General features: G+C 43.6%; 1 protein-coding gene across 1 annotated transcript in view; it reads left to right on the forward strand.

The window, feature by feature from the left end:
• The window catches only part of FARP1 (FERM, ARH/RhoGEF and pleckstrin domain protein 1), a 296,737-nt gene that overhangs the window by 196,249 nt on the left and 76,076 nt on the right, over positions 1-24,412 (forward strand). Inside the window, exons 4-6 of the mRNA XM_082601931.1 lie at positions 13,712-13,754; positions 16,681-16,759; positions 23,653-23,750. Of these exons, the coding sequence (XP_082458057.1) occupies positions 13,712-13,754; positions 16,681-16,759; positions 23,653-23,750 (220 nt within the window). The remainder of the gene's footprint in view (positions 1-13,711; positions 13,755-16,680; positions 16,760-23,652; positions 23,751-24,412) is intronic.

Genomic DNA, 24,412 nt, shown 5'->3' on the forward strand with positions numbered 1-24,412 from the left:
GAGGGTGAAGAGCCCTGCAGACCCAAGGACAGAGGAAAGTTCGGGAAGCCAGCAGAGGTGGGGCGGTGGAGCAGCCCGGTCACCACACAGAGCAGCCCCATGGTTTGGCCGGACATGGTTCGGCTGCGGTGACAGGGCAGGTCCCAGAGAGTCTGGGGAAAGGCAACTCGCTGGAAAAATACAGCTATGGGTAATATTCTATTTCTTAAGCTGGAAGGAAGCTATATGGGGTTTCATTTGTTGTCAGTTTGTTTTTTAATTAATAGACTTCGGTTTTTAGAGCAGCTTTAGGTTTACAGAAAAAATGAGCAGAAAGTAAAGAGAGGAGAGAGGTCCCCTATGCTGTCTCCCCTGCACAGTGCCCCTATTATTAACGTCACCCATTACTGTGACGCTGTGTTACAATCGATGAGCTAGTATGAATACATTATCATTACAGTTCCAAGTTCAAATTAGGGTTCCTTCTTTGTGTTGTACATTCTGTAAGTTTTGACAAATGTATAATGACATATGTTCACCATTAAAATACCAACAAGAATAGTTTCACTGCCCTGAAAATCCCCACTACACCTCTCTCCCCGCTGAGCCCCTGAGAACCACTGATCTTTTCCTTCAGCGTTTTCTTATTTTCTGTGTTCTTGATGCTTCAGCATTTGAGGCCTTGTTGACTGAGGAGAGTCTGCCCTTCCCAGGACTGGCCAGTTCTTAGACATAGCAAATGGCTCCCCTGCCAGCATACCTCCCACATGGAAATGAACCAATCCAGAGGCCATACTCTGAACCACCGCTTCTATCTCGCTCTTACACTGCAGGAGACAAAATTCCTCTGCCTTAATCATCCCAGGGCCGGTGTCAGACACCTAGAGATGGCCCGACATCCCAGAGCCCACTAAGATGACTCAAGCTAGCCAATCCTAAGCTGCTTACCCTGACTTACCTTGTCTTTTCCCATGGAAACCACAGTAAAGCCTCCTGCCCATGCTTTGTCCTCACCCTTTCTGCCTCCTGGCGGACCCTGGTGCTTCCCCGCATGGCCCTGCATGGTGTGGCATGCCTCCCTCCTCCTGGGAACCATATGTAACAAACCATCTTTTCAATGGTTGTAACAAACCATCTTTTCAGTGGTTGTAACAAACCATCTTTTCAATGGCAGCTGTCTCCTAACCTGTTGGTTCCACCGTATGTGACTGATGAAGGCTACATCTTAAAACAATTTGGTTTAAAAAATACCTGGAAATAGGTTTCTAAAATGGATAGTCTTGAGAAGGTAGAAGTGGGATCATAGTTTTTGGATCTTCCCAAACCCAAGACCCACATAAAAACAGCTACTTAACAACATCAAAAACCCATGGACAACATTTATGGTAAAACTAGGTGTCAGAGTATAAGCCCTGGATCCCAAAGTACAAGCAGTCGGAGATAAAACATCAGCCAGACACAGGGTCTGCACGCTATCAGAGTCTGTACAGGAGGAAACAGAGGGAACAGCAGGGCATCTGATGGAATGGAGAAGAGAACCCCCCAGAGAGCCACTAGAAATCCCAGGGGGACACTTTGAGAAGAACAGTGGAAGCTGAGAGGCTTGATGGTGCTGGAACAGTCCAGCTCCAGTGAGCAGTAACTGACCTTCTGGGACAGGACACCACTTAGGAGAAACTGTGGAGAACGGGCGTGAAATTGAGCCAGGTAAGGACACTAGAGAGGAATAATAGAGAAGGGGAGGGAAACAGAGGCAGGAAATCTCGGAAAGCAAGCCACCATGTTTTTTAACACTGCCCAAAATTAATAGAAGAGGAAGCTCTGGGAAGGTAGGAAAGCTACCATGAACCATACTTTCTTCTCAGAAGGTTAGGAAACAGTTTTCACATAAAAATGAGTAACAGAAAGGTGTCACAGTCATGATATTAGAAAACAAATACCAGAAAACAAAAAACGTAAGTGTGTTCCTCCCAACATACCATGTAGGGCCTTGCCCAAGGGACCAGTTGGATCCAGCTGCCAAATTGTACTCAGTCAGGAGGATAGAAGAACATGCTGAATGGCGCCATGAGTGTGCAGTCTGCAAAATCCAGACCCAGAAATTATTCAGATAAACTATAAGGAAAAGAGAGGGATGGAGGAAGAAACTATAGGTGAAAAGATACTTGAAGGACATCACATTTTTGAAAATAAGGAAGACTAAAAGATGCACCACTTTGTGAAATAAAACATCCAGAAATGTGCGTGGTTACTGTAAAAATCTAGGTAGTGGTTACTTTTAGAGGGAGGGGGCTGGTTTTAGGATAAGATGGCCGACAGAGTTCTGTTTCTTGACTTGGTTAATGGATACAAGGGTGTTTGCCATTTCATAATTCACTAAGCTGTAGGTTTGTTTTCAGTAGTTTTAAGCATCTGTGTGTTCTTTTAAATTAGACAGTTTTAGAAGGGAGAAAAAAAATTAAAACAGAAGGAGCGAGACTTCCCTGGTGGTGCAGTGGTTGAGAATCCGCCTGCCAATGCAGGGGACACGGGTTTGAGCCCTGGTCCGGAAGGATCCCACATGCCGCGGAGCAACTGAGCCCGTGTGCCACAACTTCTGAGCCTGCGCTCTAGAGCCCGTGAGCCACAACTACTGAGCCCGTGTGCCACAACTACTGAAGTCTGTGTGCCCTAGAGCCTGTGCTCCACAACAAGAGAAGCCACCTCAATGAGAAGCCCACGCACTGCAACGAAGAGTAACCTCCGCTCCCCGCAACTAGAGAAAGTCCGCGTGCAGCCACAAAGACCCAATGCAGCCAAAAATAAATAAATTAAAAAAAAAAAAAGGGTGATACAAAAAACAAAAAACCAGAAGGAGCAAACTATAGATTAAAGGGGGGAAATCCAATGAAGTCACCAGAATACCAACGTGAAATCCTTTGAACTGAATTTTTCAAAGCTAATGCAAATTAAACAAATGATTTTAAATTAGTTAAAACCGAGTAATTGATGTGTTATAAATACCATGCCTGAGGTGTATTGCTGAGCCCTTCTTAAAAAATAAAGGTTCCCAAAGGTTAAAATTTCCCTGGAGGCAAAGGCCCCCTGAAGCCCCAGGCATTGCATTATAATATTAAGTTCTAGTTTTATTCCAAAACTTGCCTTTGCCTACATCTGGGATATCAGATATTGCCTCATGAATTTAATGCACTAATGCATAAAGATGGCCCTCTTTATACATTTCATTTCATTTCATTCTGTGGTTTATAGGTCTATCTTTAATTCCTTTTTATTTAGAGCTTTCCTTGTAAATGAATAAAAACATACCCTCAATTTTTCAGTTCAAATTTTATTCATGCATTCCTTCAGCAGTCAATTTTTTGTTGTTGTTTGGTTTTGTTTTTTTAACGGGGGATGGTGGTGGTGGTGTAGGGGATGAGGCTAGATTAAGAGAGACTTAATGGACATAATCAGATATGAAGCATGGTCCTGGATTGGAGGTTAGTTTTGACAGATCCCAGTAAGGACATTCTTTATTCACATGAAGGAATTTGAATAGAGTGTGATTATTTGGTGAGAAGAAAAGTTTACAAAATAGAAAGATAGAAATCATTGACTAAAAAGCAAAAAGTAGGTTATAAACAATATGATCTCATTTGGGTTTTTAAAAAGTGTATGTATGTTTATATCCATGCACATCGCTCTTCAAAAAAAAATGTGGAAGGGATGTACATGAAGGCAGTGGGTCTTAAAGCACACTCCCCAGGTCAGCAAGCAGCATCAGCATCACCTGAGCAGTGCAGATTCTCAGGTCCTCACCCAGATGAGGAAGTCTGTGAGTAGAGCCCCCCCCATAGTATGTGTTTTAACAAGCTCTTAGGGTGAATGTGATACAAGCTCAATTCTGAGAACAGCTTCATTAAAGTGTTAGCCATGATCTCTTGGTGGTGGACAATTTTTAAAATTTTGCTTTTGTGAATTTTCTAATTTTCTAGCTTGCCTATAGATGAATTCTATACCGATAGATTATTTTTAAATTAAAAGGTTTTTAGTAGCATCCCACAAATTTTAGTTTAGTGTGTTTTCACTTTCAGTTTAAAATCCTTTCTAATTTCCCCTTGGTTTCTCCTTTGACTCGTGTTATTTAGAAGTATGTTATTTTGTTTCCAAATATAAGGATTTTCCAGTTCTTTCTATTATTGAGTTTTAATTTAATTCTGTGGTTGCTGGAGAATATAGTTTGTATGACATGAGGACTTTTAAATAATTCACTGGTATCTCCTTAATGGCCCAGAATATGGTTTATTTTGGTGTATGTTTTATGTGTACTTGAAAAGAATGCTCATCCTGTGGGTGGGACGGAGCATTCCATCTATGGCAGTTAGATCATGTTGGTTGATAGTGCTGTTCAAATCATCTGTATCCTTAGTGAATTTCTGTCTATATGTTCTGTTAGTTATTGAGTGAGAGGTATTAAAATCTCCAACCATAATTGTGGATTTGTCTATTTCTCTTGCAGTTTGATCAGTTTTTCCTTCATGTACTTTGAAGTTCTGTTATTAAGTATATAAATACTTCAGATTTTTATATCCTCTTAATTAATTGACTCCTTTGTCATAAGAAATTATGAAAATAGGGAAGACTAAACACGGGTGTATAAAGTATTTGTGAAATAAATACACGTGATATTCTTCTGATGTCTACTTTGATACTAATTTAACCATTTCAGTGTTTTAAAAAATTATTAATGTTAGCATGATATGCCTTTTTCCGTCCCTTTCCTTTTAACCAATTTATGTCTTTATATTTGCAGTCTGATTCTTGTAGTCAGCATAGAGTTGGGTCTTGCCTTTTTATCAAATCTGACAATCCTTTTTAATTGGGAATGTTTAGATCGTTTACATTTAATGTGATTATTGATATCATTAAAACTGGTCATCTTACTACTATATATAAAATAGATAACTAATAAGAACCTACTGCATAGCACAGGGAACTTGGGTCAATACTCTGTAATGACCTATATGGGAAAATAATCTAAAAAAAGAGTGTATATATGTATATGTATTACCGATTCACTTTGCTGTACAGCAGAAACTAGCACAACATTGTTAATCAGCTATACTCCAATAAAAATGAATTAAAAAATTAAAAAGTAGAATAAAAAATCTTTTTATAGGAAAACAAACAAAAAAGTTAAATTGGCCATCTTGCTGTTTGTTTTCTATTTGTCTTATCCGTCTTTGTTCCTTTTTCCTGTCTTCCTTTTGATTAATTGAATATCCTGATGATTTTATGTTACTTTCCTTGTTGGTTTATTAGCTATAGCTCTTTGATTTGTAACTTGAGTGGTTGCTTTGGGGTTTATAATGTCCATCTTCAACTTATCACAACCTGCCTTCGAGTGATATTATTCCTCTTCACATACAGTATAAAGCCTTACTTCCATTTTCCACTTTTTTACCTTTTTGCTCTTGTTGTTACTGTTTTTTTAACATAAGTTATGAACCCCACATTACATTGTTGTTATTTTTGTTTGCCAGTCAGTTATCTTTTTTTAATTGAAGTACATTTGATTACCAGTTAGTTATCTTCTACAGAGATTTAAATAATAAAAAATTCTTAAAACATATATTAACCATACAGTTGCCATTTTGGTGTTCCTCATTCCTTTGTGTAGACACAGATTTCCATCTGATATCACTTTCTTCCTGCTCAGAGAGGCCTTCCTTTAACGTAGCTTATTATGTGGTTCTGCTGGCGATGAATTCTCTGAGCTTTCATGTTTGGAAATGTTTTTATTTTGCCTTCCTTTTTGAAAGATGTTTTTTGCCTTGTCTAAAATTCTAAGATGTTTTGAGTATGTTAAAAATCTTGCACCATTGCATTCTCACATTGTTTCTGGCACGAAATCTCCTGTCATCTTTATCTTTGTTACTTTATATATAATGTCTCTTTTTGCTCTGGCTGAGTTTTAAGATTTTTTTCTATATCACTGTTTTTGATAATTTGATTGTGATGTGCTTCCATGCAGTTTTCTTCATGTTTCTTATGCTTGGAGTTTGCTGAGATTCTTGGATCTGTGGGTTTATAGTTTTTTTTAATTTTGAAAAATCACAGCCATTATTTCTTCTAATATTTTTCCATTTCTTTCCCCCTCCCCTGCCACCTCCTCTCCTTCTGGACTCCAATTACATGCATATTAGGCTGCCTAAAGTTACTCTATAGTTCTCTAATGCTCTGTTAATTTTTTGGTAATTTTTCTTTCTGTGTTTGATTTTGGATGGTTTCTATTGCTAGTTCTTCAAGTTCAGTAGTATTTCTTCTTCAGTGCTTCACTTGCTGTTAATCTCATCCAGTGTGTGTGTGTGTGCGTCTGCATGTGTGTGTATGTTTGTATCACACTCTGTAGTTTTCATCTCCAGAAATTTAGTTTGGGTCTCCTTAAAATCTTCTATATCTCAACCTTTTGAACATAGAGAATACAGTTATAATAACTGTCTTCATATCTTTTTTACTAATTCTAACATCTATGTCAATTCTAGGTCCCATTTGATTGTTTTTTTCTGGGGGGGGTTGCTTTTTTTGTTTTGTTTTGGTTTGGGTTTTTTTTTTTTGTCTAATTATGGGTCATATTTTCCTGCTTTGTATGCCTGGTGATTTTTTTTTTTTAATTGGATGTCAGATATTGTGCACTTTACCTTGTTGAGTGCTGGGTAGTTTTGTATTCCTGTAAATGTTACTGAGTTTGCGGGGGGGATGCATGTAAGTTATTTGGAAACAATTCAGTCCTTTCAGATCTGGCTTTTAAGACTTGTTAGGTAGGACTGGTGTAGTGTGCAGTCTGGGGTGAATGATTCCCTACTCCTAACGGATGACCCTTCAGTACTCTACCCAGTGCCCATGAGTCATGAGGTCTTCCCATCTGGCTGGTGAGAATAGGTAGTATTCCTGGCCCTGTGTGAGCAACAGGCCTGTAACCTCTAATCCTCTGTGGTTTTTTTTGTTTATTTGTTTTTTAATTTTTTTGCCCCATCTTGGCTACTTTCCTCACAAGCACACGTTGATCAGTACTCTGTTGCCTGCTCAAGGGTAACCCTCTGTAGTCTCCTAAATGCTTTCTACTTTCCTGTGAACTCTCTTTACCTTGATCCCCTGCACTCTCAGCCCCATCTTTTCAACTCATGGATTTTGCCAGGTTCTGCCTATGTTCTTTCTCTCTGCACCATAGCCTGAAAACTTGCTCAAGGCAGAGGCTGGTGTAGTCATAGAGGTCATGATTTTAGTTTCCGGTCTCTCGGGGATCACTGTTTCTCATTGGTGTCCCAAATCTTCAGATCTGTCATGTTTCTTTCCTTTCCTTTTCTTTCTTTCTTTCTTCCTTCTTTTGTTGTTTCATGTAGGAAGATAAATCTAGTCCCTGTTACTCTATTTTGACCAGAACCAGAAATCTCTAAAAATTAATAGGTTTTTAAAAAGAAAGCCACACTTAACATATCTTATAAATATACCCATATGTAAAATTAATAAACTAATTAAGATCAATATGAAAAATTACATTCAAACAAACTATTACAAACAAAAATTCAAAGTAAAGTCATTTCTTGTAGGAGCCAGCCTGCAGAAAAATTCGTTTGTTGCAGTGAGTTCTAGACACTGGATAATTTTTTGTATCATATTTTACCTGGTTCCTATATATCTTATAGTTGATGATGAAATAGTTCTGCTGTGTGCAGTTTTGACTTCTAAATAAGAAGAAAGATGAACTTTTGTTGAGTCTTTTTAGAGGAGCAGCATATTATGTTGCAGAAAAAGCACAGGTGTGGAGTCAGATGGACTTGAAGTGGAATCCCAGCCGTTTGACCTTGGGCAACTTAAATAAGCTCTCTGAGCTTGGCTTCCTTCGTGTGTAAAACAACCACATTGTTGTGGATATTAAATGAGAGTGTATAAAGCACCTATCCAATGCCTGGCACACAGTAGGTGCTCAGGAAATCGACTCTTCGCTGTCCCCCTGCCCGATGTCATGTAAGTGACTCTCTTTTAATAAGACTCTTTCCAAAATACCTCAAATCTTTTAGTTGCCTACAAAATCCAACTGAAATGTCACTCACCAAATAATAGGGGGAAAAGATTTTTAGGAAAAGAACATAAAGGCTTCGGGGACAGCGATTCATCTTGCTTTGCCTTTGATGCCTAGGCATTAAAGCCTTTCTTCTCTAAGAGTATTTCAGTGCAGAAAACACAGTCCAAAAGGGGAAAGTAACATTTAACAGGGTATCAAAGGAAAATAGGGAGGCTGACTGAAATGTAGGCAAGCAGGGCAAGATGGGGCTGAAAAGCTGTGTTGAAACTAAATTGTGGAAGATAGGTGTTATGAGCTGAATTGTGTCCCCTGAAAATGTGTATGTTGAATCTGTGACGCCCAGCACCTCAGAATGTGACAGTCCTTGAAGACAGGGCCTTGAGAGAGGTGATTAAGTTAAAATGGGGCTGTGGGAGTGGGCCCTAGTCGAGTCTGAACAGTATCATTTTAAGAAGAGGAAACTGGGAGATACCCACGGGACATGAGAGCCTGTGTACACAGAGGGGAGACCTTGTGAGGACACAGCCAGAAGGCGGTCGTCTGCAAGTCAGCGAGAGAGGCCTCAGGAGAAACCAAACCTGGGGCACCTTCAGCCTCCAGAACCGGGAGGAAACCTATTTCTGTTGTTTAAGCCACCCAGTCTGTGGTACTTTGTTATGACAGCTTGAGCAAACTCTTACTTTATAGGCCTTCAAATCCCAGCAGGGGAAGTTCCTTGATTCCGTGAGTCCTCCTGACTAGGTATGGCATTTCTAGAAGCCCATTCGTTTTAACCAAATCCCTCTACAGTCAGGTAATGTGGATCTGTAGCTGTGCTCTGGAGACCAGCAGCATGATTTTAGTGAGAACAGGGATGTGTGGCTTGGTTGAAGGAGTTGCGGGGGTGAGGTTAGAGATGGATGATTACAGTTGTGACCCTCCAGAGATCCGTTGGCAGGAAAAGAAAGTTTATGGTGCTTTTGTTGCCTTTTTAGTTCATCTGGAACTTGTTTCTGTTCTGCTTAGGTTGAATGAAGAAGTGATTTGGCTAGGATGACCTAAACGAACTTCAGTCCTTTAGTCGAGCAGCAACCCTATGTTTCTTCCTGCTCCCTCCAGCTCATCCTTTTTTAGTGGTTTAAGTCCTTAGCGTGCAAGGCCTTTCCTCTCAGCTCTGCAAATATCAATCTGACTGGTAAATGGAGAGGGTCTTGTGGGCCCCGCTTTCTCACCCAGGCCAGTTTAGCTGTGACGTAACCGATGCCTTGGAACGTTATTGCCATAGAACTCTACTAGACAGGCTAATTCAGGCCAGTGTGATGTTTCCAGGCCTTCATGGTTTAAAACCACATGGTCGGTTGGCTCAAATTGGTGCTTATATTTGATGAATTCCACAGAAATGCCAAAAACAGAAGAGAGATGTTTTAAAACAATTCATAAAATTGGCTGCTACATTGCCAGAGCATATCTGTTTGGTCCTGAGTGGTTTGCAGAAGTTTAGGCAGATTCTGTGGCAGAATTGGCAATGGTGAAAGACCTCAGAGGTGGTACCCCTGAGACAGGCTTGGAGGCCCGCAGAGCACAGGCTGGCAGGCTCACGAGTGGACGCTCCGCAGCTGCAGGAAATCCCTCTAGAGTTCTTCGGTTAATTCTCTCACACGCAAACACAACATGTCAGACCTTCTCCACTCGCCCACATCCTCCAACCCTCAGGTTTTACGGGGGTAAACAGATGGTGTCAAAGAGGAGCTTTCTTATCTTCCCGCGCAGAAGTGTAAACTGACGTCCATCTACCATCAGCCTTTCTGCTCCCTCCCTGCGCCGCTGGAAAAGCTCTTCTTTCTGTCTCCGGTGCCCTATGTTTTAGAGCTCTCTTTCCGCACCATCCCAGGTGTCTTAGGATACTGGTTATCCCTTCTTGCTCATACTCTCAACCCCTCCCTCCGCCTTTTTCTTTCTTTCCTTTTTTTTTTTTTTTTTTTGCCACAGCACGTGGCATGCGGGATCCTAGTTCCCTGACCAGGGATTGAACCCCTGCTCTCTGCAGTGAAGTACAAATTCTTAACCACTGGACCGCCAGGAAAGTCCCAACCCCTCCCCCTTTTAAGCACCCCCAGGTCCTTCCTGTGGAAGACAAGCAAATCAACAGTACCTTTATTTTATTTATTTATTTATTTTTGTGGTACGCGGGCCTCTCACTGTTGTGGCCTCTGCCGTTGCGGAGCACAGGCTCCGGACGCGCAGGCTCAGCGGCCATGGCTCACGGGCCCAGCCGCTCCGCGGCATGTGGGATCTTCCCGGACCGGGGCACGAACCCGTGTCCCCTGCATTGGCAGGCGGACTCTCAACCACTGTGCCACCAGGGAAGCCCCAACAGTACCTTTATTTGATTCTTCTCCCTCCTCCACACACCCATTCTCTGGCCTCTTCCTTCACAGCCAAGCTTCTTGGAAAGCTGTTCATCCTTCCTGTCTCCTCTCCAAGTCCACTGACCAGCAGATACTCCAGCTCTCATCTTGTTTGATCTTTCAGCAGCTCTGGATGTTCTTCCTTCTGGAAGCGCTGTCTTCCCGTGGCTACCGTGACGTGACTCTCTCCTTACGTTCCTTCTGTCCTTGTCTGTGCCCGTCGGCCGTTCTAAGGCAGACGCGTCATCAGTGCTGATGCATCTCATCCTCTGGGCTCCACGAGGCCGTCTTGTCCTCATGGAGTCACAGTGCTGGCAGCCTCTAAATGTGAGATCTCCCGCCCAGGCTTCTCTGAGCTTTGGATGAGTGTGTCCCACCATTTTCATACTGTTTCTTCCTCGTGAAATCCAAGGGCACCTCCTAAAATGAAAGTGTCTAGAACCCCTCCGTCCTGGCCCTCTTCCAGTGCTCCCTGTCTCTGAAAGGCAGCAGCCTCCATCCACATGCCTACGGCAGACATCTGAGTGTCATTCTGGATATTGTCTCCTCCTCGGCCACCACATCTAGCCCATCGGTAAATCCCACTGGATTTTACCTGTTACATTTTTCTTTTCTTTCTTTCTTCTTCTTTTTAAAATTTATTTATTTTATTTATTTATTTTTGGTTGCGTTTGGTCTTCGTTGTTGCACGTGGACTCTCTCTAGTTGTGTCAAGTGGGGGCTACTCTTCTTTGCAGTGTGCGGGCTTCTCACTGCGGTGGCTTCTCTTGTTGCAGAGCACGGGCTCTAGGTGTGCGGGCTCTAGAGCAGAGGCTCAGTAGTTGTGACTCACGGGCTTAGTTGCTCCGCAGCATGTGGGAACTTCTCAGACCAGGGCTCGAACCCGTGTCCCCTGCATTGGCAGGCGGATTCTTAACCACTGTGCCACCAGGCAAGACCATGTTACATTTCTCTTGATTCCACCTGATTTTCCCCAACTCTACTTCTGCCCTCCTGGTCCAAAACACCATCCTCTTTTGCCTGGACGACCTCAGCAGATAACCTGCGTCTATTCTGACCCCCTCTTCCTGTTCTCACACTGCCAGCGTAATCCTTTCAAAGTGCAAATCTGATCGTATCAGCCCCATATTTAAAATTCTTCCCAGTGTCCTCAGGATAACGATGAAGTGTCTTAAGGTGGCCTCTGTAGGGTCTGGCCCCTTCCTGACCCACCAACCTTGTTCTACTGTCATGTTGGTCTCCCCTAATGTTAAGTCACCTGGACAGGTGTTTTTACTGCATGTCTTCATAGCTTCTTCTCACCTCTCTTCAGATTTCAGCACAATGTCACCTTCAGGGAAGGCTTCCTCCTGCCTCTACCCCACCTGTAACTGGGTCAAACCTCTCTATCCTGACACTCAGAGTCCTCTGGGACTCCCCCTTGTTTCCTTTGTCTCAGGTACTTCTTTACTTTTCTTGGGAAGGTTTTGTTTCCTGTCTTTCTCACTAGACCATATGCTTCATGAAGCAGGCACCATGATTGGTCTCCCATCATTGTATTCCCAGAACCCAGCAGAGCAACACAGTGATGTGTTGTTGAATGAATAAATGGTTTTGAAGAACAGGGTTTGAGTCCCAGCCCTGGGCAGCTATGGTCTGAATCCCACTTTTCTCCTCTTTCAAATGGAGATATTTTTGCCACCTTTTAGGATTCTTGGGAGAAAAATAATTCATCTCACAAACGACGATTGTTGTTTTGAATGATTATTCTCCCTCATTTTAAGGTTGAGTCTTATGAATGTGACAGTGGAGGTGATCCTAAGTCAACTAATGCCTTTATTGTTTTTCTCATATAACAGAGTGGTAGGGGACGGGGAATATAGAAATGAGAAGTTCATTAGAAAATCATATTTATTTGAAAAGGTGGTGGGGAAGATTAACCTGAATACATAGACACTTAAATTTCCTTACTTTTACCTTTTTCATTATGAGAATTCTGAGTGATCATTAAAGGTAATTTGGGTGATATAGAAAGGCAGAAGAAAAGAAGACATCACCCATCTTCCCACCTCCCAAACACATTTTCCCACACTCTCAAATAATTCATCAGAAGTCAAGTTATGGGATGAAAGAGTATATATATGAATGCTTTTTAGGCTTTAGATAATTATTCCCTAATTGGTCTCCAGAAACGTTGTGCCAGTTCCTACATCCACCAGTAGAGCAGGGCAGTGTCCATCTCCTGGCACCCTTGCCAACTCTGGGTTTATAAAATACAGGCATGCACTGCATACAGGCATATCTAGATGCGTATTTAATGGGTGGAAATGGTATTTGATTAAATTTGCATCTGCAGTGCAAGTTACTCGTGAACTTGGACATTCTCTCGTTAGCCGTTGGCATTTTTTCTTCACCAATTGCCTGTTATTCTTTGCATAATTTTCTTTAGGAGTGTTTCTCTTTTTCATATTTACTTATAAAACCCTCTTTACATTAAGCCCATTAACTTTTTAAAAATCATATATGCAAATATGAGCTTCAGCAGAACCCTTTCACAGGATCACAAGTTCAGGGGTTAACTTATACTTTATTAATGACAACTGGTTTCTGTCTTCTTTTAAAATTTTGCCGCCTGAATTGCATGCTAAGGAGAATGTGTGTGAAAAGAGTCTGGACTTTGAAGTTGGACAAACCTGATTTCAGTCCTACCTCTGCCACATTCTAGCTGAGGGCCTGGGACAAATTATTGAGCCTCTGCAAGTCTCAGATTTCTCTCCTGACTAACAGGAATCCTCTGGCCTTGCTTTGAGAGGTAAATAGCTTATGGATGGTGCCTTGTGCAGAAGTATGTTCTATAAAAGTTCACTCCCTCTCTGTACCCCTCAAAGATGTGCTGTTCTGTATGTACATCTATATGCATGTATTTTGTTTCACTAAGAAGCATGCATATTTTACTCCATTTATAGCCAGATGTGCAATCACGCGTTAATATTTACTGAATAGTTAACTGTGATCAAAGTACCAGTGAGAATAGAAAAATTCTTAGTGAACCGTGCACTATTTGCATCTAGGAGAGACTTTTAATTTTCAAGCTCAGGGATAATATTAGCAAGTTCGGATCTGTTCTGTAAACATGGGAGACAATGTAAGTTATGGCATTCTGGAGGGGAAAAAAAAAGGCACAGGCCGCTTCAAATCCTCAAAAATATTTTGATTTTAAACAGCTCCTAGTGGAGTCTCAAAATACTTGCACTGTCTCATTGAGAACTGATGTCTCAGTCTGTTCTCTTTTCCTTTGTAGGTGTGGCTGGATCTCTTAAAACCTATTGTCAAGCAGATTAGAAGTAAGTATATCCCCACCCCACCCCACCCCACCCCACCCCACCCCCGCCTGTTTAACAGTGATGTCAAATATAAAGCCAGACGTCTTCCTTGTCTAGGCGTCATCTGCCCTGTGGTGTCAAGCACTGGGGCCATACTTTCTTTTTTTACCCCGTGATTGCGTTTCAGCATCCACTAATCCACCTACTATTAAATGTATCTTCTGCAATTTTAATATATAACAATTTGGTAATCAAAACTTGGAAAACAAATGTCATTTTAATTAACGACTAAAGCAGGCCCTCAAGGCCCCAAGCAGCTGAGCTTGTCTTGTCTGTGTTCATGTTTCTTACTGTCACTTTTGAAGGCGGGAGGTGGAACCATTTATTCATAAAATTGCTATTAGGTTTTCTGTGCTGCCTTTTCGAAGCCTGTGAGATCAGAATGCAAGTGGTGTTTGGAAAAATAAGGTGCCCAAAAGTGTGTGTGTGTGTGTGTGTGTGTGTGTGTGTGTCTGTCTGTCTGTCTGTCTGTCTGTCTGTGTGTGTGTGTCTGTGTGTGTGTGTGTGTGAGAGAGAGAGAGAGAGAGAGAGAGAGAGAGAGAGTGTGTTTGGCAAGCAGGACAGAAGGGAGTCTGCCTTGCATTTAGACCGTGTTGTCGAAGGAAAGATAAAGGAGGGTCTAGGAGAGAAGTAAGGAAAGGGAACACTTGCTTTTTCCCTCCCTTCTCATTGTGCGTCAGCACCAGACCATCCTCCCCTCTCTCCGCTGTGAGGTCAAGTTCAAAGACAAGCTGTCTTCTCCAGTTCATCCCGAATTGTCCCTCACTGCAGCCAGAGACCAGGCAAGAGACTGAGGATGGTAACAAAACTGCATTCCTTTAGTTGAACATGAGTCACACAATACCTCTTGGGGTCGGTTTTATGTCTGATTAAGAAACCCCACCAGTGCAGTGGTTAAGAATCCGCCTGCCAATGTAAGGGACACGGGTTCAAGCCCTGTTCCGGGTAGATCCCACATGCTGCGGAGCAGCCAGGCCCGTGCGCCACAACTACTGAGCCTGCGCGTCCAGAGCCTGTGCTCTAGAGCCTGCGAGCCACAACTACTGAGCCTGAGTGCCACAACTACTGAAGCCCGTGCAACTAGAGCCCGTGCTCCGCAACACGAGAAGCCACCGCAGTGAGAAGCCCGCGCACCACCAGGAAGACCCAACACAGCCAAAAATAAATAAACAAACTAAGTTTATTAAAAAAAAAAAAGAAACCCCACCAGGCTACTTACAGCAATTTATGTGGCTGTAATAAACAGGCACACTGTGTTGAGTGGCCCTTACGCAGTTGAAATTGATATTGATCTTCCATCATTTAAATTACGCAATCGTTAATGCAGAAAACGAAACAGCCGTTGTTCAGCGTTTATGGGCGGCTGGCCTAGGACTAAGTGTGGGGGACATGTTGCTGTGAGCAGCCACCAGGCCTGAAGGCTGGAGGAAGCACAGCATCTAAATTGATGACATTTGTTCCCGCAGTAACCCGCCGTGGGAACTGCTGATGGTGGAAAAGTGTCCGACCCAGGACAGCGGCTGTGGTTTGGCTTAGCCCCCGAGCAGAGGCTCTTCTTTTCATCTCTGTGGGCTGTGATTCGCCCCTTGTGACAAAGCTGTCATTTTGCACTGAGTGCCAGCATCTTCCTAGCTTCGGGTTTCCTAAGGATCCAAGTAGCCTCATTTAATTCCCCGTCTGTGAAAACTGCTGGGAAGAATGAGCGAGACCTTCCCATCTTCCCCGTTTTGTTCTTGCTCTTTCGTGATCCAGAATTGACACGCGAGGATTTCTGTTAATTTTTAGAATCGTTAGCAGAAAGAAGCCCGGCTTCTCTGGGTTTCAGTATTCCTGTGCCTTGTTTTTTTTCCTCCTAATTTTGTACGTGTTGCCAACATCTTCATCTTCTGGTACATCATTTGGGGTTTTTTTCCCTAAATTTGAGTGTGTTATAAAAATAAGAGTATAACATCTTTTGTGACGGTGAAAGGTAGAGCAAAAAAGACATTTTTTACTTTTATACAACTGCTGTTAAAATTTGGATTTCATCATAATACCTTGAATTTCATAGAATGTAAACTTTTGCTGTTATTCCAAATGGCAGAACCTGTAAGATTGCTTTTGTATTGTGGCTTATACAGCAAAATAAATTCCGACTCAGGTTACAAATTATTATTTTATAATCTATTTGATGTTCTGTTTGAATTCTGGAAAGTTACCTGTCTCGTTCCCAGTCTTACCCTGCCCACCCCCTCCCAGATCTGCTTCGTAATTTTGTTGGAATTTATCGATAAGATGGTGTATGAGACACTTAGTAAAGGCTTTGACTGACTGTGATGAACACAGTAGCCAGTGTACCTTGGAGAGAGTTAGAAATAATAAATTACGTAACTGATTTACTTTTTCGTTATCTCTTCCTTAAGCTGTCTAAAGCCTATATTTGGACTAAAGCAGACAGATAAATTTTTGAAGACAAATGCCTGCTTTTAAAATCTGGGTACAATTTACATCTCCAGGGGAAAAGTTTGATGCTTCAATGTAATGCGCCTGTCACAGTATTTTTAAAAACCGGGTATCTGGAACTTCCCTGGGGGTCCAGTAGTTGAGACTCCACGCTTCCAACGCAGGGATGGGCGTGGGTTCCATGCCTGGTCAGGGAACTAAGATCCTACATGCAGTGCGGTGTGGCCAAAAAATATAATTAAAAAAAAACCCAAACAGGTGTCTGTCTCCCCACGAATTAGTAACCAACTTAACCAGCTATTAAGTGACTTGGATGTTGGCAGAAGTGCTCTGGGCAGCTCGGAATAAGACTTATTATTTGGTATCTAATATACCCTCTTACATCTTTAATGGCATTTGAAAGACAAATCAATAAATGCTTTACTGCTTTCTCCCCCCTTTCTAGGGCCAAAGCATGTCGTTGTTAAGTTTGTGGTGAAATTCTTTCCACCTGACCACACACAACTCCAAGAAGAACTCACAAGGTTAGTGGTTTGGAAACTGGGTATTTATTGCTGTGGAGTGGAGAGAGTGAATGTTCTCAGTCAGCTGATGAGACATCTTCACAATGTTTCCTTGACCAGCATCTGCTCTGTGCTTGACAGTTGAACCTTCCTCCCTCCCAGTTGTGTTTATAAACATGGGAAGAAAGAAAGTACCACAGTTTCCCTGAAAGCTGGTTTCTCGAAGGCTGTGCTATGAAGTATCTGGGCTTATAATCTGTTACTGTCATATTTCCCCCTCTTATACCTGTCACCTCACAAGGCAGTTTTGGGAAATGAATCTCTTCTGTGAAACCAAGACGTGAACTCAGTTTCTCTCTGTTGCTGCAGTGGGGGCATCGACATGAACTGTACGTCAGCTTCTTTGAAAGTGTGGCCAAGTGGGCGGAGTGTGGCCAAGCCCCGCCCCTGGTAGCTGTGTGAGCAGCCGGTTACTACACGCCCCTGCACCTCTGTTAAGTCCCGTGGCAACGCGACTGCAGTGCTCGCTTGGCCAGCGGTGTTTTGAGGATGAGCACTAGTATGCATGGAGCGCCCGGAAGCCAGCAGGGATGCTCTGAGTGACAGCCTCCATCATCCTCATCAGCATCTTCCTCATCTTCATGCCTGCTACTGCCCATTTTATAACTTACAGCAAGACACGTGGTATTCCGAAAGAGAGCCGAGCCTGGTGGGAACAGGCGAAGACAAACCGCCTCCCTTTCAGGACCACACTACACTGGTCTGACCAGCCAGATTCCTGCCGCACATGCCTTTCAAGCTTTAGCTGTTCAAGATGAGGGCTGTCACGCCTCTCTTGTCCCTCTGGGTTGAGAGCACAGTGTTTTGGGTGGTTGAGTTGGTTAAATGGTTCATCATTTATCAAAGAGATGAAAACATTCGGTCAACAGTACTGATGCAGTATACGTGGTGTGCAAGCCTTGCTCCAGGGACGGGGAGCATACTGGTGAAGAGACTGGCCTGACTATCACGGGAACAGACACAATGGTTAAATAAACAAGAAAAATATCAGATAATGGTCAGAGCCTTTAGGTAATGGAAGTAGATGACGTGATAGAAGGTGACCGGTGATGACTTTACAGTGCTTGGTCTGGGATGCTTGGGCTGAGAAAGTGACAAGGATCTGTCAGTCATTTTCAGAGGAAGAGCTTTCCAGGTAGAAGGAACGCTTAGGCAGTGCCCAAGGCAGAAACAACCTCCAGACGTTCAGATACCTACAAGAGGGTTCTCATGGCGGGAACACTGAGGGCGAAGTGCACTGAGGTGGGGCAGAGGCGTAGTGTTGGGAGACTGGTTGCCATAGATACCGAGGGGAGGATGACAGGAGGAGATGGCCGTCACCCAGGCCAAGATGATGGCGGCAGCGGAGGTGGTGGAGTGGAAATGGAGAAAACACATGCATTTGGAGCACGTGCTGGAGGTGGGGTCGGTTTGAATTTGTGACGGGTTGTGGGTGGAGGCTGAGGGAAGAAGGGATGCTTAAGGTTTTGACTTCAGCAGCAACTGGATGGATGGGTGACAGCTAGAATGGGAAGGGTGGAGGGAACTAGAGGACTGGGGAGGGTGGAGAGTCACGGGTTTGGTTCTGCCAGATCACGTCTGAGGTCCCAGCTGGGCATCCCGGGGCTGCGTCAGGAGGGGCACCAGGTACACGACTGTGCGATTCCAGAAAGAGAGGCAGGCGAAGACGCTTCCCACGGCTTCGCGTGTTCTGAACGAGTCACCGCTGATAGTTTACCTCCACTTTCACCCCTCGAATGAATGAAGCAGCTAAGTGGCCGGGAACTGCAGAGGCCGTCAGCCTTCTGGGAAGCACATGCCTCGGCTAGGGCGCTTCCCGTGGAGGAGGGGCAGCTGGGGCTGCCACCCGCGTTCCAAGCTGCCGACAGCAGTAGCATCTTCGTGCGGTGTCCTTATTGGGGCTACCGTGTCGCAGCTTCTGGGGCTGGTTTTCCTGTTGTTGGAACGTATGTTGCTCGAAGCTCAGAATAGTGAAATGAATCTGAAGGCCAGCCCAGCCGTTGGTCAGTAGCGTGCCTTTTCCTCCCGCATTTCACTGGGCCTTCATCCTGCTTAGGGAGTGGGTGGCATAAATTACCACTGCCCCCCCAACCCCAGTCCTTTCTCCCCGTTCTACTTTGCAATGAGTTTTGCACCTTTTCAGTTTTTGTGAATCATCATCTCTAGAGGTTTGTGATTTTCTACCATTCTGGTCCTTGTTATAAAATTCCAGACAACTTGTGACCATCAAGCCGTGTGTGTGTGCCTGGTATTTTGCCAGCTGTTCCGACCGATCTGATAAATTCCTCAAGTGACACAAGCTCAGATGGACGTAGCACGTTTGGGGGTTTGTTGTCGCTGTTTTCTGGCTCCCAGTGTTAACTGGCATTTTAGAAATCTTTTCCGGAGAGAATTCCTTTGGCTCTGGGGTGATAAAATTGATAGGAAGTTGAGAAGCTCCCCGTTGCTTTCCACTTTGTCACAAGGTATGCCGGGAAGGCGACTTCCCAGATCCAAAGTGTTGTTCTCCCACACTCTCAAATACCTATTCAAGCAGAAATTTAAGGATGGGACCGTTGAGATGCCAGGCAGTTTTCTATGGCAGATGGTGAAGGAGGGAGCGTTTGGGAGAAGCCCTATATGGACACTACTTCATAGGCGAAGGAGGTGCAGACGAGAGTGAGACAGACAGAAACGGGCCCGCGGTTCAGACTTGAAGTGACTCGAGCTGCAGCTAATTCTTCGGGCCTCCAGGAATAGCTTTCGGCTTCCCATTTATATAGATCGGAGATTAAATTGCACTTTGCTGTTAAACAAGAAGCTGAATTCCTTTCTATTTATTGAACTACACTCTTACTGGAGCTCTTGTCCTACTGACACCAGGGCTCAGGCATCTAGAAGGAGAAAAGTACTGACTCCGAGATGCAAGTTTAAAACTGCTTGGGGGAGGGGTCTTTGGAAAAGAAGTCAGCAGGCTTTCTTCTGGCAGAGCTCAGAATCACTTGGCTGTGCTGGTGAGGTCAGACGTACTCCACTACTCTCTGAGCACCACGACCGACGTGGGATCCAGTTTCTACTTGGCTGTGTTCTTAAAGGTGCAGGGGGCCTATCAGAATTTGCCGCTCTGCGGCGCCTGCTGCAGTGTTGTCCTTTGGCTGGCAGAGACGTCGTACTGTACACTGAATGAGGAAAGACAGATGAAGAGCTCCTGGATGAAGTAAATTGAAACAGGCATGTTTAAACCATGGCATCAAGATGGGTGTGATTTCCTCCCCCGTGGTCCCTGGAAGTGACAGCCCTCTGATTGGCCCTGCCGCTGTCATCGCCACCCTCCTCACATCCATCCTTCCGCCAAGGAGAGTTGATTCCGTTTTGAGCCGTTCATGTGAATTTGATTGGAGCTGCTTCAGTTTAGAATGCAAAAGGTGCTGCGGAATTTCCAAAGTTAGCCCTGCAGCCAGCGTGCGGGGCTTACAGCTGTCTTTACCAGAAGACGGGACGGTACCCAGGAAGGTCTTTTTCAGATTACAAGGGCCTTAGCACAAGTCAGCGTAATCAGGGAGTGACACAGTCCTCCTGCAGTCGGCAGCGGGGCACTCGTCCTCTGTCTAAATAGGTGAGCTCTCGGAACCCAGCGCCGTCTCGCCACCCACAAGGAGACCCTCCCCAGAGGCCCCGAAGCCTGTCGGACCCTGACCCTGAGTCTGTCCCTGGACACGGCATCCTGTGTTTGAACTGGTAACCGTTACCATATTCGGAACATCATGCTTTTAAAACATACATTCTTCCTACGTAGGTAAAAACTAACCACACAGATAAGAATGAAAGCCTGTCGTTCTAAGTGTTGGCTTCAAGAAACAATAACCACTGCCTAATCCAGAGATACGGTTTGTACCACGTCTTCCCATATAAACCTATGTGCTGATGTTGTGATTACTTTATACGCTCTGCCATTCTCTACTTTGACTTTCCAAGGAGAGAGAGAGAGACAGAAATAAAAGAAAGTGAATGAATGAACAGACGTTACATTGGGGGCGTGGATAAAGGTCAACTGTTGTCCACTGGTGGATCTGTGGGTGTTGTTTTGTTTTGGTTTTTTTCTGGGTACAGAATGCCTCTGTAGTTCTGTAGTTCTTAATCATGGAATGTCCTAAATGACTTAAAGGGGATTCATTTTCCTTTTATTTAAAAAAAAATTGCTAACATATACTGAATGTCTTCATTCTGGTCACTATGCTTTCCATGTATTATCTCATTTAATTCTTAAGGCCACCTCTATGGTTAGTCGTGTTAAAAGCCCTTTTTTGGGGCTTCCCTGGTGGTGCGGTGGTTGAGAATCTGCCTGCCAATGCAGAGGACACGGGTTCGAGCCCTGGTCTGGGAGGATCCCACGTGCCGCAGAGCAACTAGGCCCGTGAGCCACAACTACTGAGCCTGCGCGTCTGGAGCCTGTGCTCCGCCACAAGAGAGGCCGCGATAGTGAGAGGCCCACGCACTGTGATGAAGAGTGGCCCCCGCTTGCCGCAACTAGAGAAAGCCCACGCACAGAAACGAAGACCCAGCAGAGCAAAAATACATAAATTAATTAATAAACACCTACCCCCAACATCTTCTTTAAAAAAAAGCCCTTTTTTTTTAAGTTAAAAAGAACCCTTTGTTATTACAAAAGTAGTCAATGTACAGTGTAGAAAGTTAGAATATACAGGTAAACAAGAGTAAGAAGATAAAACTACTGTGTTCTTGCTGCCCAGAGTTGAGCGTTGTTAACACATCAGTGAGAGAACCTTTCTGGTTTCTTCTGGGCATATACATGTATTGTTCATCTCATCTGGTATCCTGGCCGTACTCAAATGTCCCCCTTTGTTCCCCAGATGTCATTTATATCTGCTCATCTAATGTGAAATTCACTGTAGGACCACGTTGCATCTGGTTGTTATGCCCTTTGGACCTCTTAATCTAGCAGAGTCTCTCTTTTTTTTTCTCTTTGTGATACCATCTTGTTGAAGAAACTGAACCGGTCATACTATAAAATAGCCTACCTGGGGCTTCACTGGTGGCGCAATGGTTGAGAGTCCACCTGCCGATGGGGGGGACGCGGGTTCGTGCCCCGGTCCGGGAAGATCCCACATGCCGCGGAGCGGCTGGGCCCGTGAGCCATAGCCGCTGAGCCTGTGCGTCCCGAGCCTGTGCTCCGCAACGGGAGAGGCCACAACAGTGAGAGGCCTGCGTACTGCAAAAAAAAAAAAGAAAAGAAAAAAAAATAGCCTACCTGCTAAATTTGTCTGGTTGCTTCCTGTTTAGCTTATTCCTCTATCTTCTGTATTTCCTGCAAACTAGACCTTAGTTCTAAAGGATACAAGTTAAACATTCTTGGCTAGAATCCCATCCTAAGTGATGTCGTGTGTTTCCTCTTTCATTAGTGATGCTGAGGTTGATCACTGAGTTAAGGGTGGTGACATCCTGACCTTTCCATTGTGAGGGAAAGTCATATGACTTTGTATGCAAATGTCCAAACTCCTAAGTGGTTTTTATACTGATTAACAATCCTTGCCAAGTCAATAATTTCTTTAGAGGTGTGGGATGAGGGTTTTATAATTATGTTACTTTTGCTGTGTTATTTGTCGGTGTTCTTCTGTAAAGTAGAACTTTGCCTCATCTACTTAGATTGTCTGTATATCCTGGAATACCCTTCCTACTGGAGAGGCAGATTACATGCCCAGGTTGCCTTGGGTTACCAGTTTCCTAAAAAAAGAATTTCTTGAATAGACTCCTCAAATGGTGATACATTCTAGTTTTTCTGCTTTCTATTTTTATGACTATTATAATGGACTCATAAAGTTTCATTAGTTCCATGTGTTTCAGTTCACTTTAATCATTCTTTATTGCTAGTCAAGTTGTCACAACTTTGGCCAGTGGACGCCCCTTCAAGGATTTTTTTTCCCCCTTTTAATATAACCCACTTGTATTTGCAAGCTGCCTTGCTCTCTGGCATAACTAGACCTTCCAGGCTTGCTTTGTACCTTCCTCTGCCCCACACCTGGAACCTACCATTTCTGCAAGGTCCTACCTCTGTATCCTTCTCATGGGTATTTGTGTGAGGGCCAGGATCTGGTTGCTAAGGGTTGCTGCCGAAGTGACGCGCCTTCTAGACAGTGGGCAAAACTAGCAAATATCTTTCTAAAACTCTATGCGTTCATATTGATATTCTCAAATCGATTTTAACATCGCCCTGTTTTTACTTAATTTCTTTGATTTATACTTTTTTTCTTCCACCAGAAATGTTACTTGCTTTATTCTACTAAATAAAAGAATTTTTAAATAACTTAAATTGATTTTTAAAGATCTGGCAACCGAGGCTTATGGAAGAAGCTGAGTGACTTATTATACCACAAAAAAAGACACTCTTGTGTTTCCAGTTCCATTGGCAAGGCTTCTCCTAACCATGATAGCCTACTGTTATTGTCTGAGCCATAAAGCCATTTTTCTAGTATATTTGATCTGTGAAAACATTTTAAATGTGTGCTATACCCTGCAAAAATAGATAGGGTGGTAAGTTACAGCCTTAATTACTTATGGCTGTATCTCTCCATATAAAATGACATGCATTACTCATTGTGTGGAAAGATTGCAGCATATGTCTCCTGGTGCTGTAAGGGAGGGGTGAATATTTACATTGCAGCCAGTAGCAACAGGAATTCATCCCTCCTTTGCAGACTTTCTTGTTCTTTGGCTTATATACCTTTCTTTAGGTCCTCACTGTGTGGGCAAGCTGCCAGTGAGCGAAGTGAGCCTGGCTTTGTTGCGAAACCTCCCCACCCTCTTTGCTTGACACCCATCTCTGTGTATCTGACGCCCATCTCTCTTTGTATTCGCAGGTACCTATTTGCTCTGCAGGTGAAGCAGGACCTGGCTCAAGGCAGACTGACGTGTAGTGACACCAGCGCTGCCCTCTTGATCTCACACATTGTGCAATGTAAGTTCTGTGGGTTTCCTTCAGAAAGCATGTGGGAAATAACACAGTGATCTGCTTGGCGGGGAGAAAAATGACATCCACTGAAAGCAGTAATGTCTTTGTCTTACGCTGCTGTGAGCATGAAACCCAAGGGGTGGAAAACAGTACTCCTAACTTTGTGTATATATACTCCCCCACCAAACGCTGACCCGGGAATGTTGTGTTCTCGTGTTTGTCTACTCTTTCTAAGGACTACGCATTTGTTGAAAACTCAGTTGACTCAAAGGAGAAGCTTGGATACACGGTGGCAAAGTAGACTAAACTCGTTCTATCCTGTTCTTGCATTTAATATTCATCATTGAATATGGCACATTAGCCTTCAGACATAAAACTGTCAAAGATTTCCCTTCTTGTATTCTGCTTGAGAGCTCAGTAAACCAAGACACATGAAGCTGGACGGAACCCAAGTGATGCTTGAAGCTACCTACTTTAACTTTCTTCCTCTAGACAAAGGATTAGTTAGATTGTGCTCATTCTAAGCCTTCCTGACTACTCACCTGGGCATTTTTTTTTTGTCTTGGTCAAGGCAGAAGTTACTTGAAATGGAATATACCCATTGTGTTTCAGGAAGGAACTTATGTATATAGACCAAGGTCAACATATAAAAGCACTAGTATAAACAA

The sequence above is a fragment of the Mesoplodon mirus genome (assembly GCF_964341445.2).
Source record: "Mesoplodon mirus genome assembly, chromosome: 17".
NCBI lineage: Eukaryota > Metazoa > Chordata > Mammalia > Artiodactyla > Ziphiidae > Mesoplodon > Mesoplodon mirus.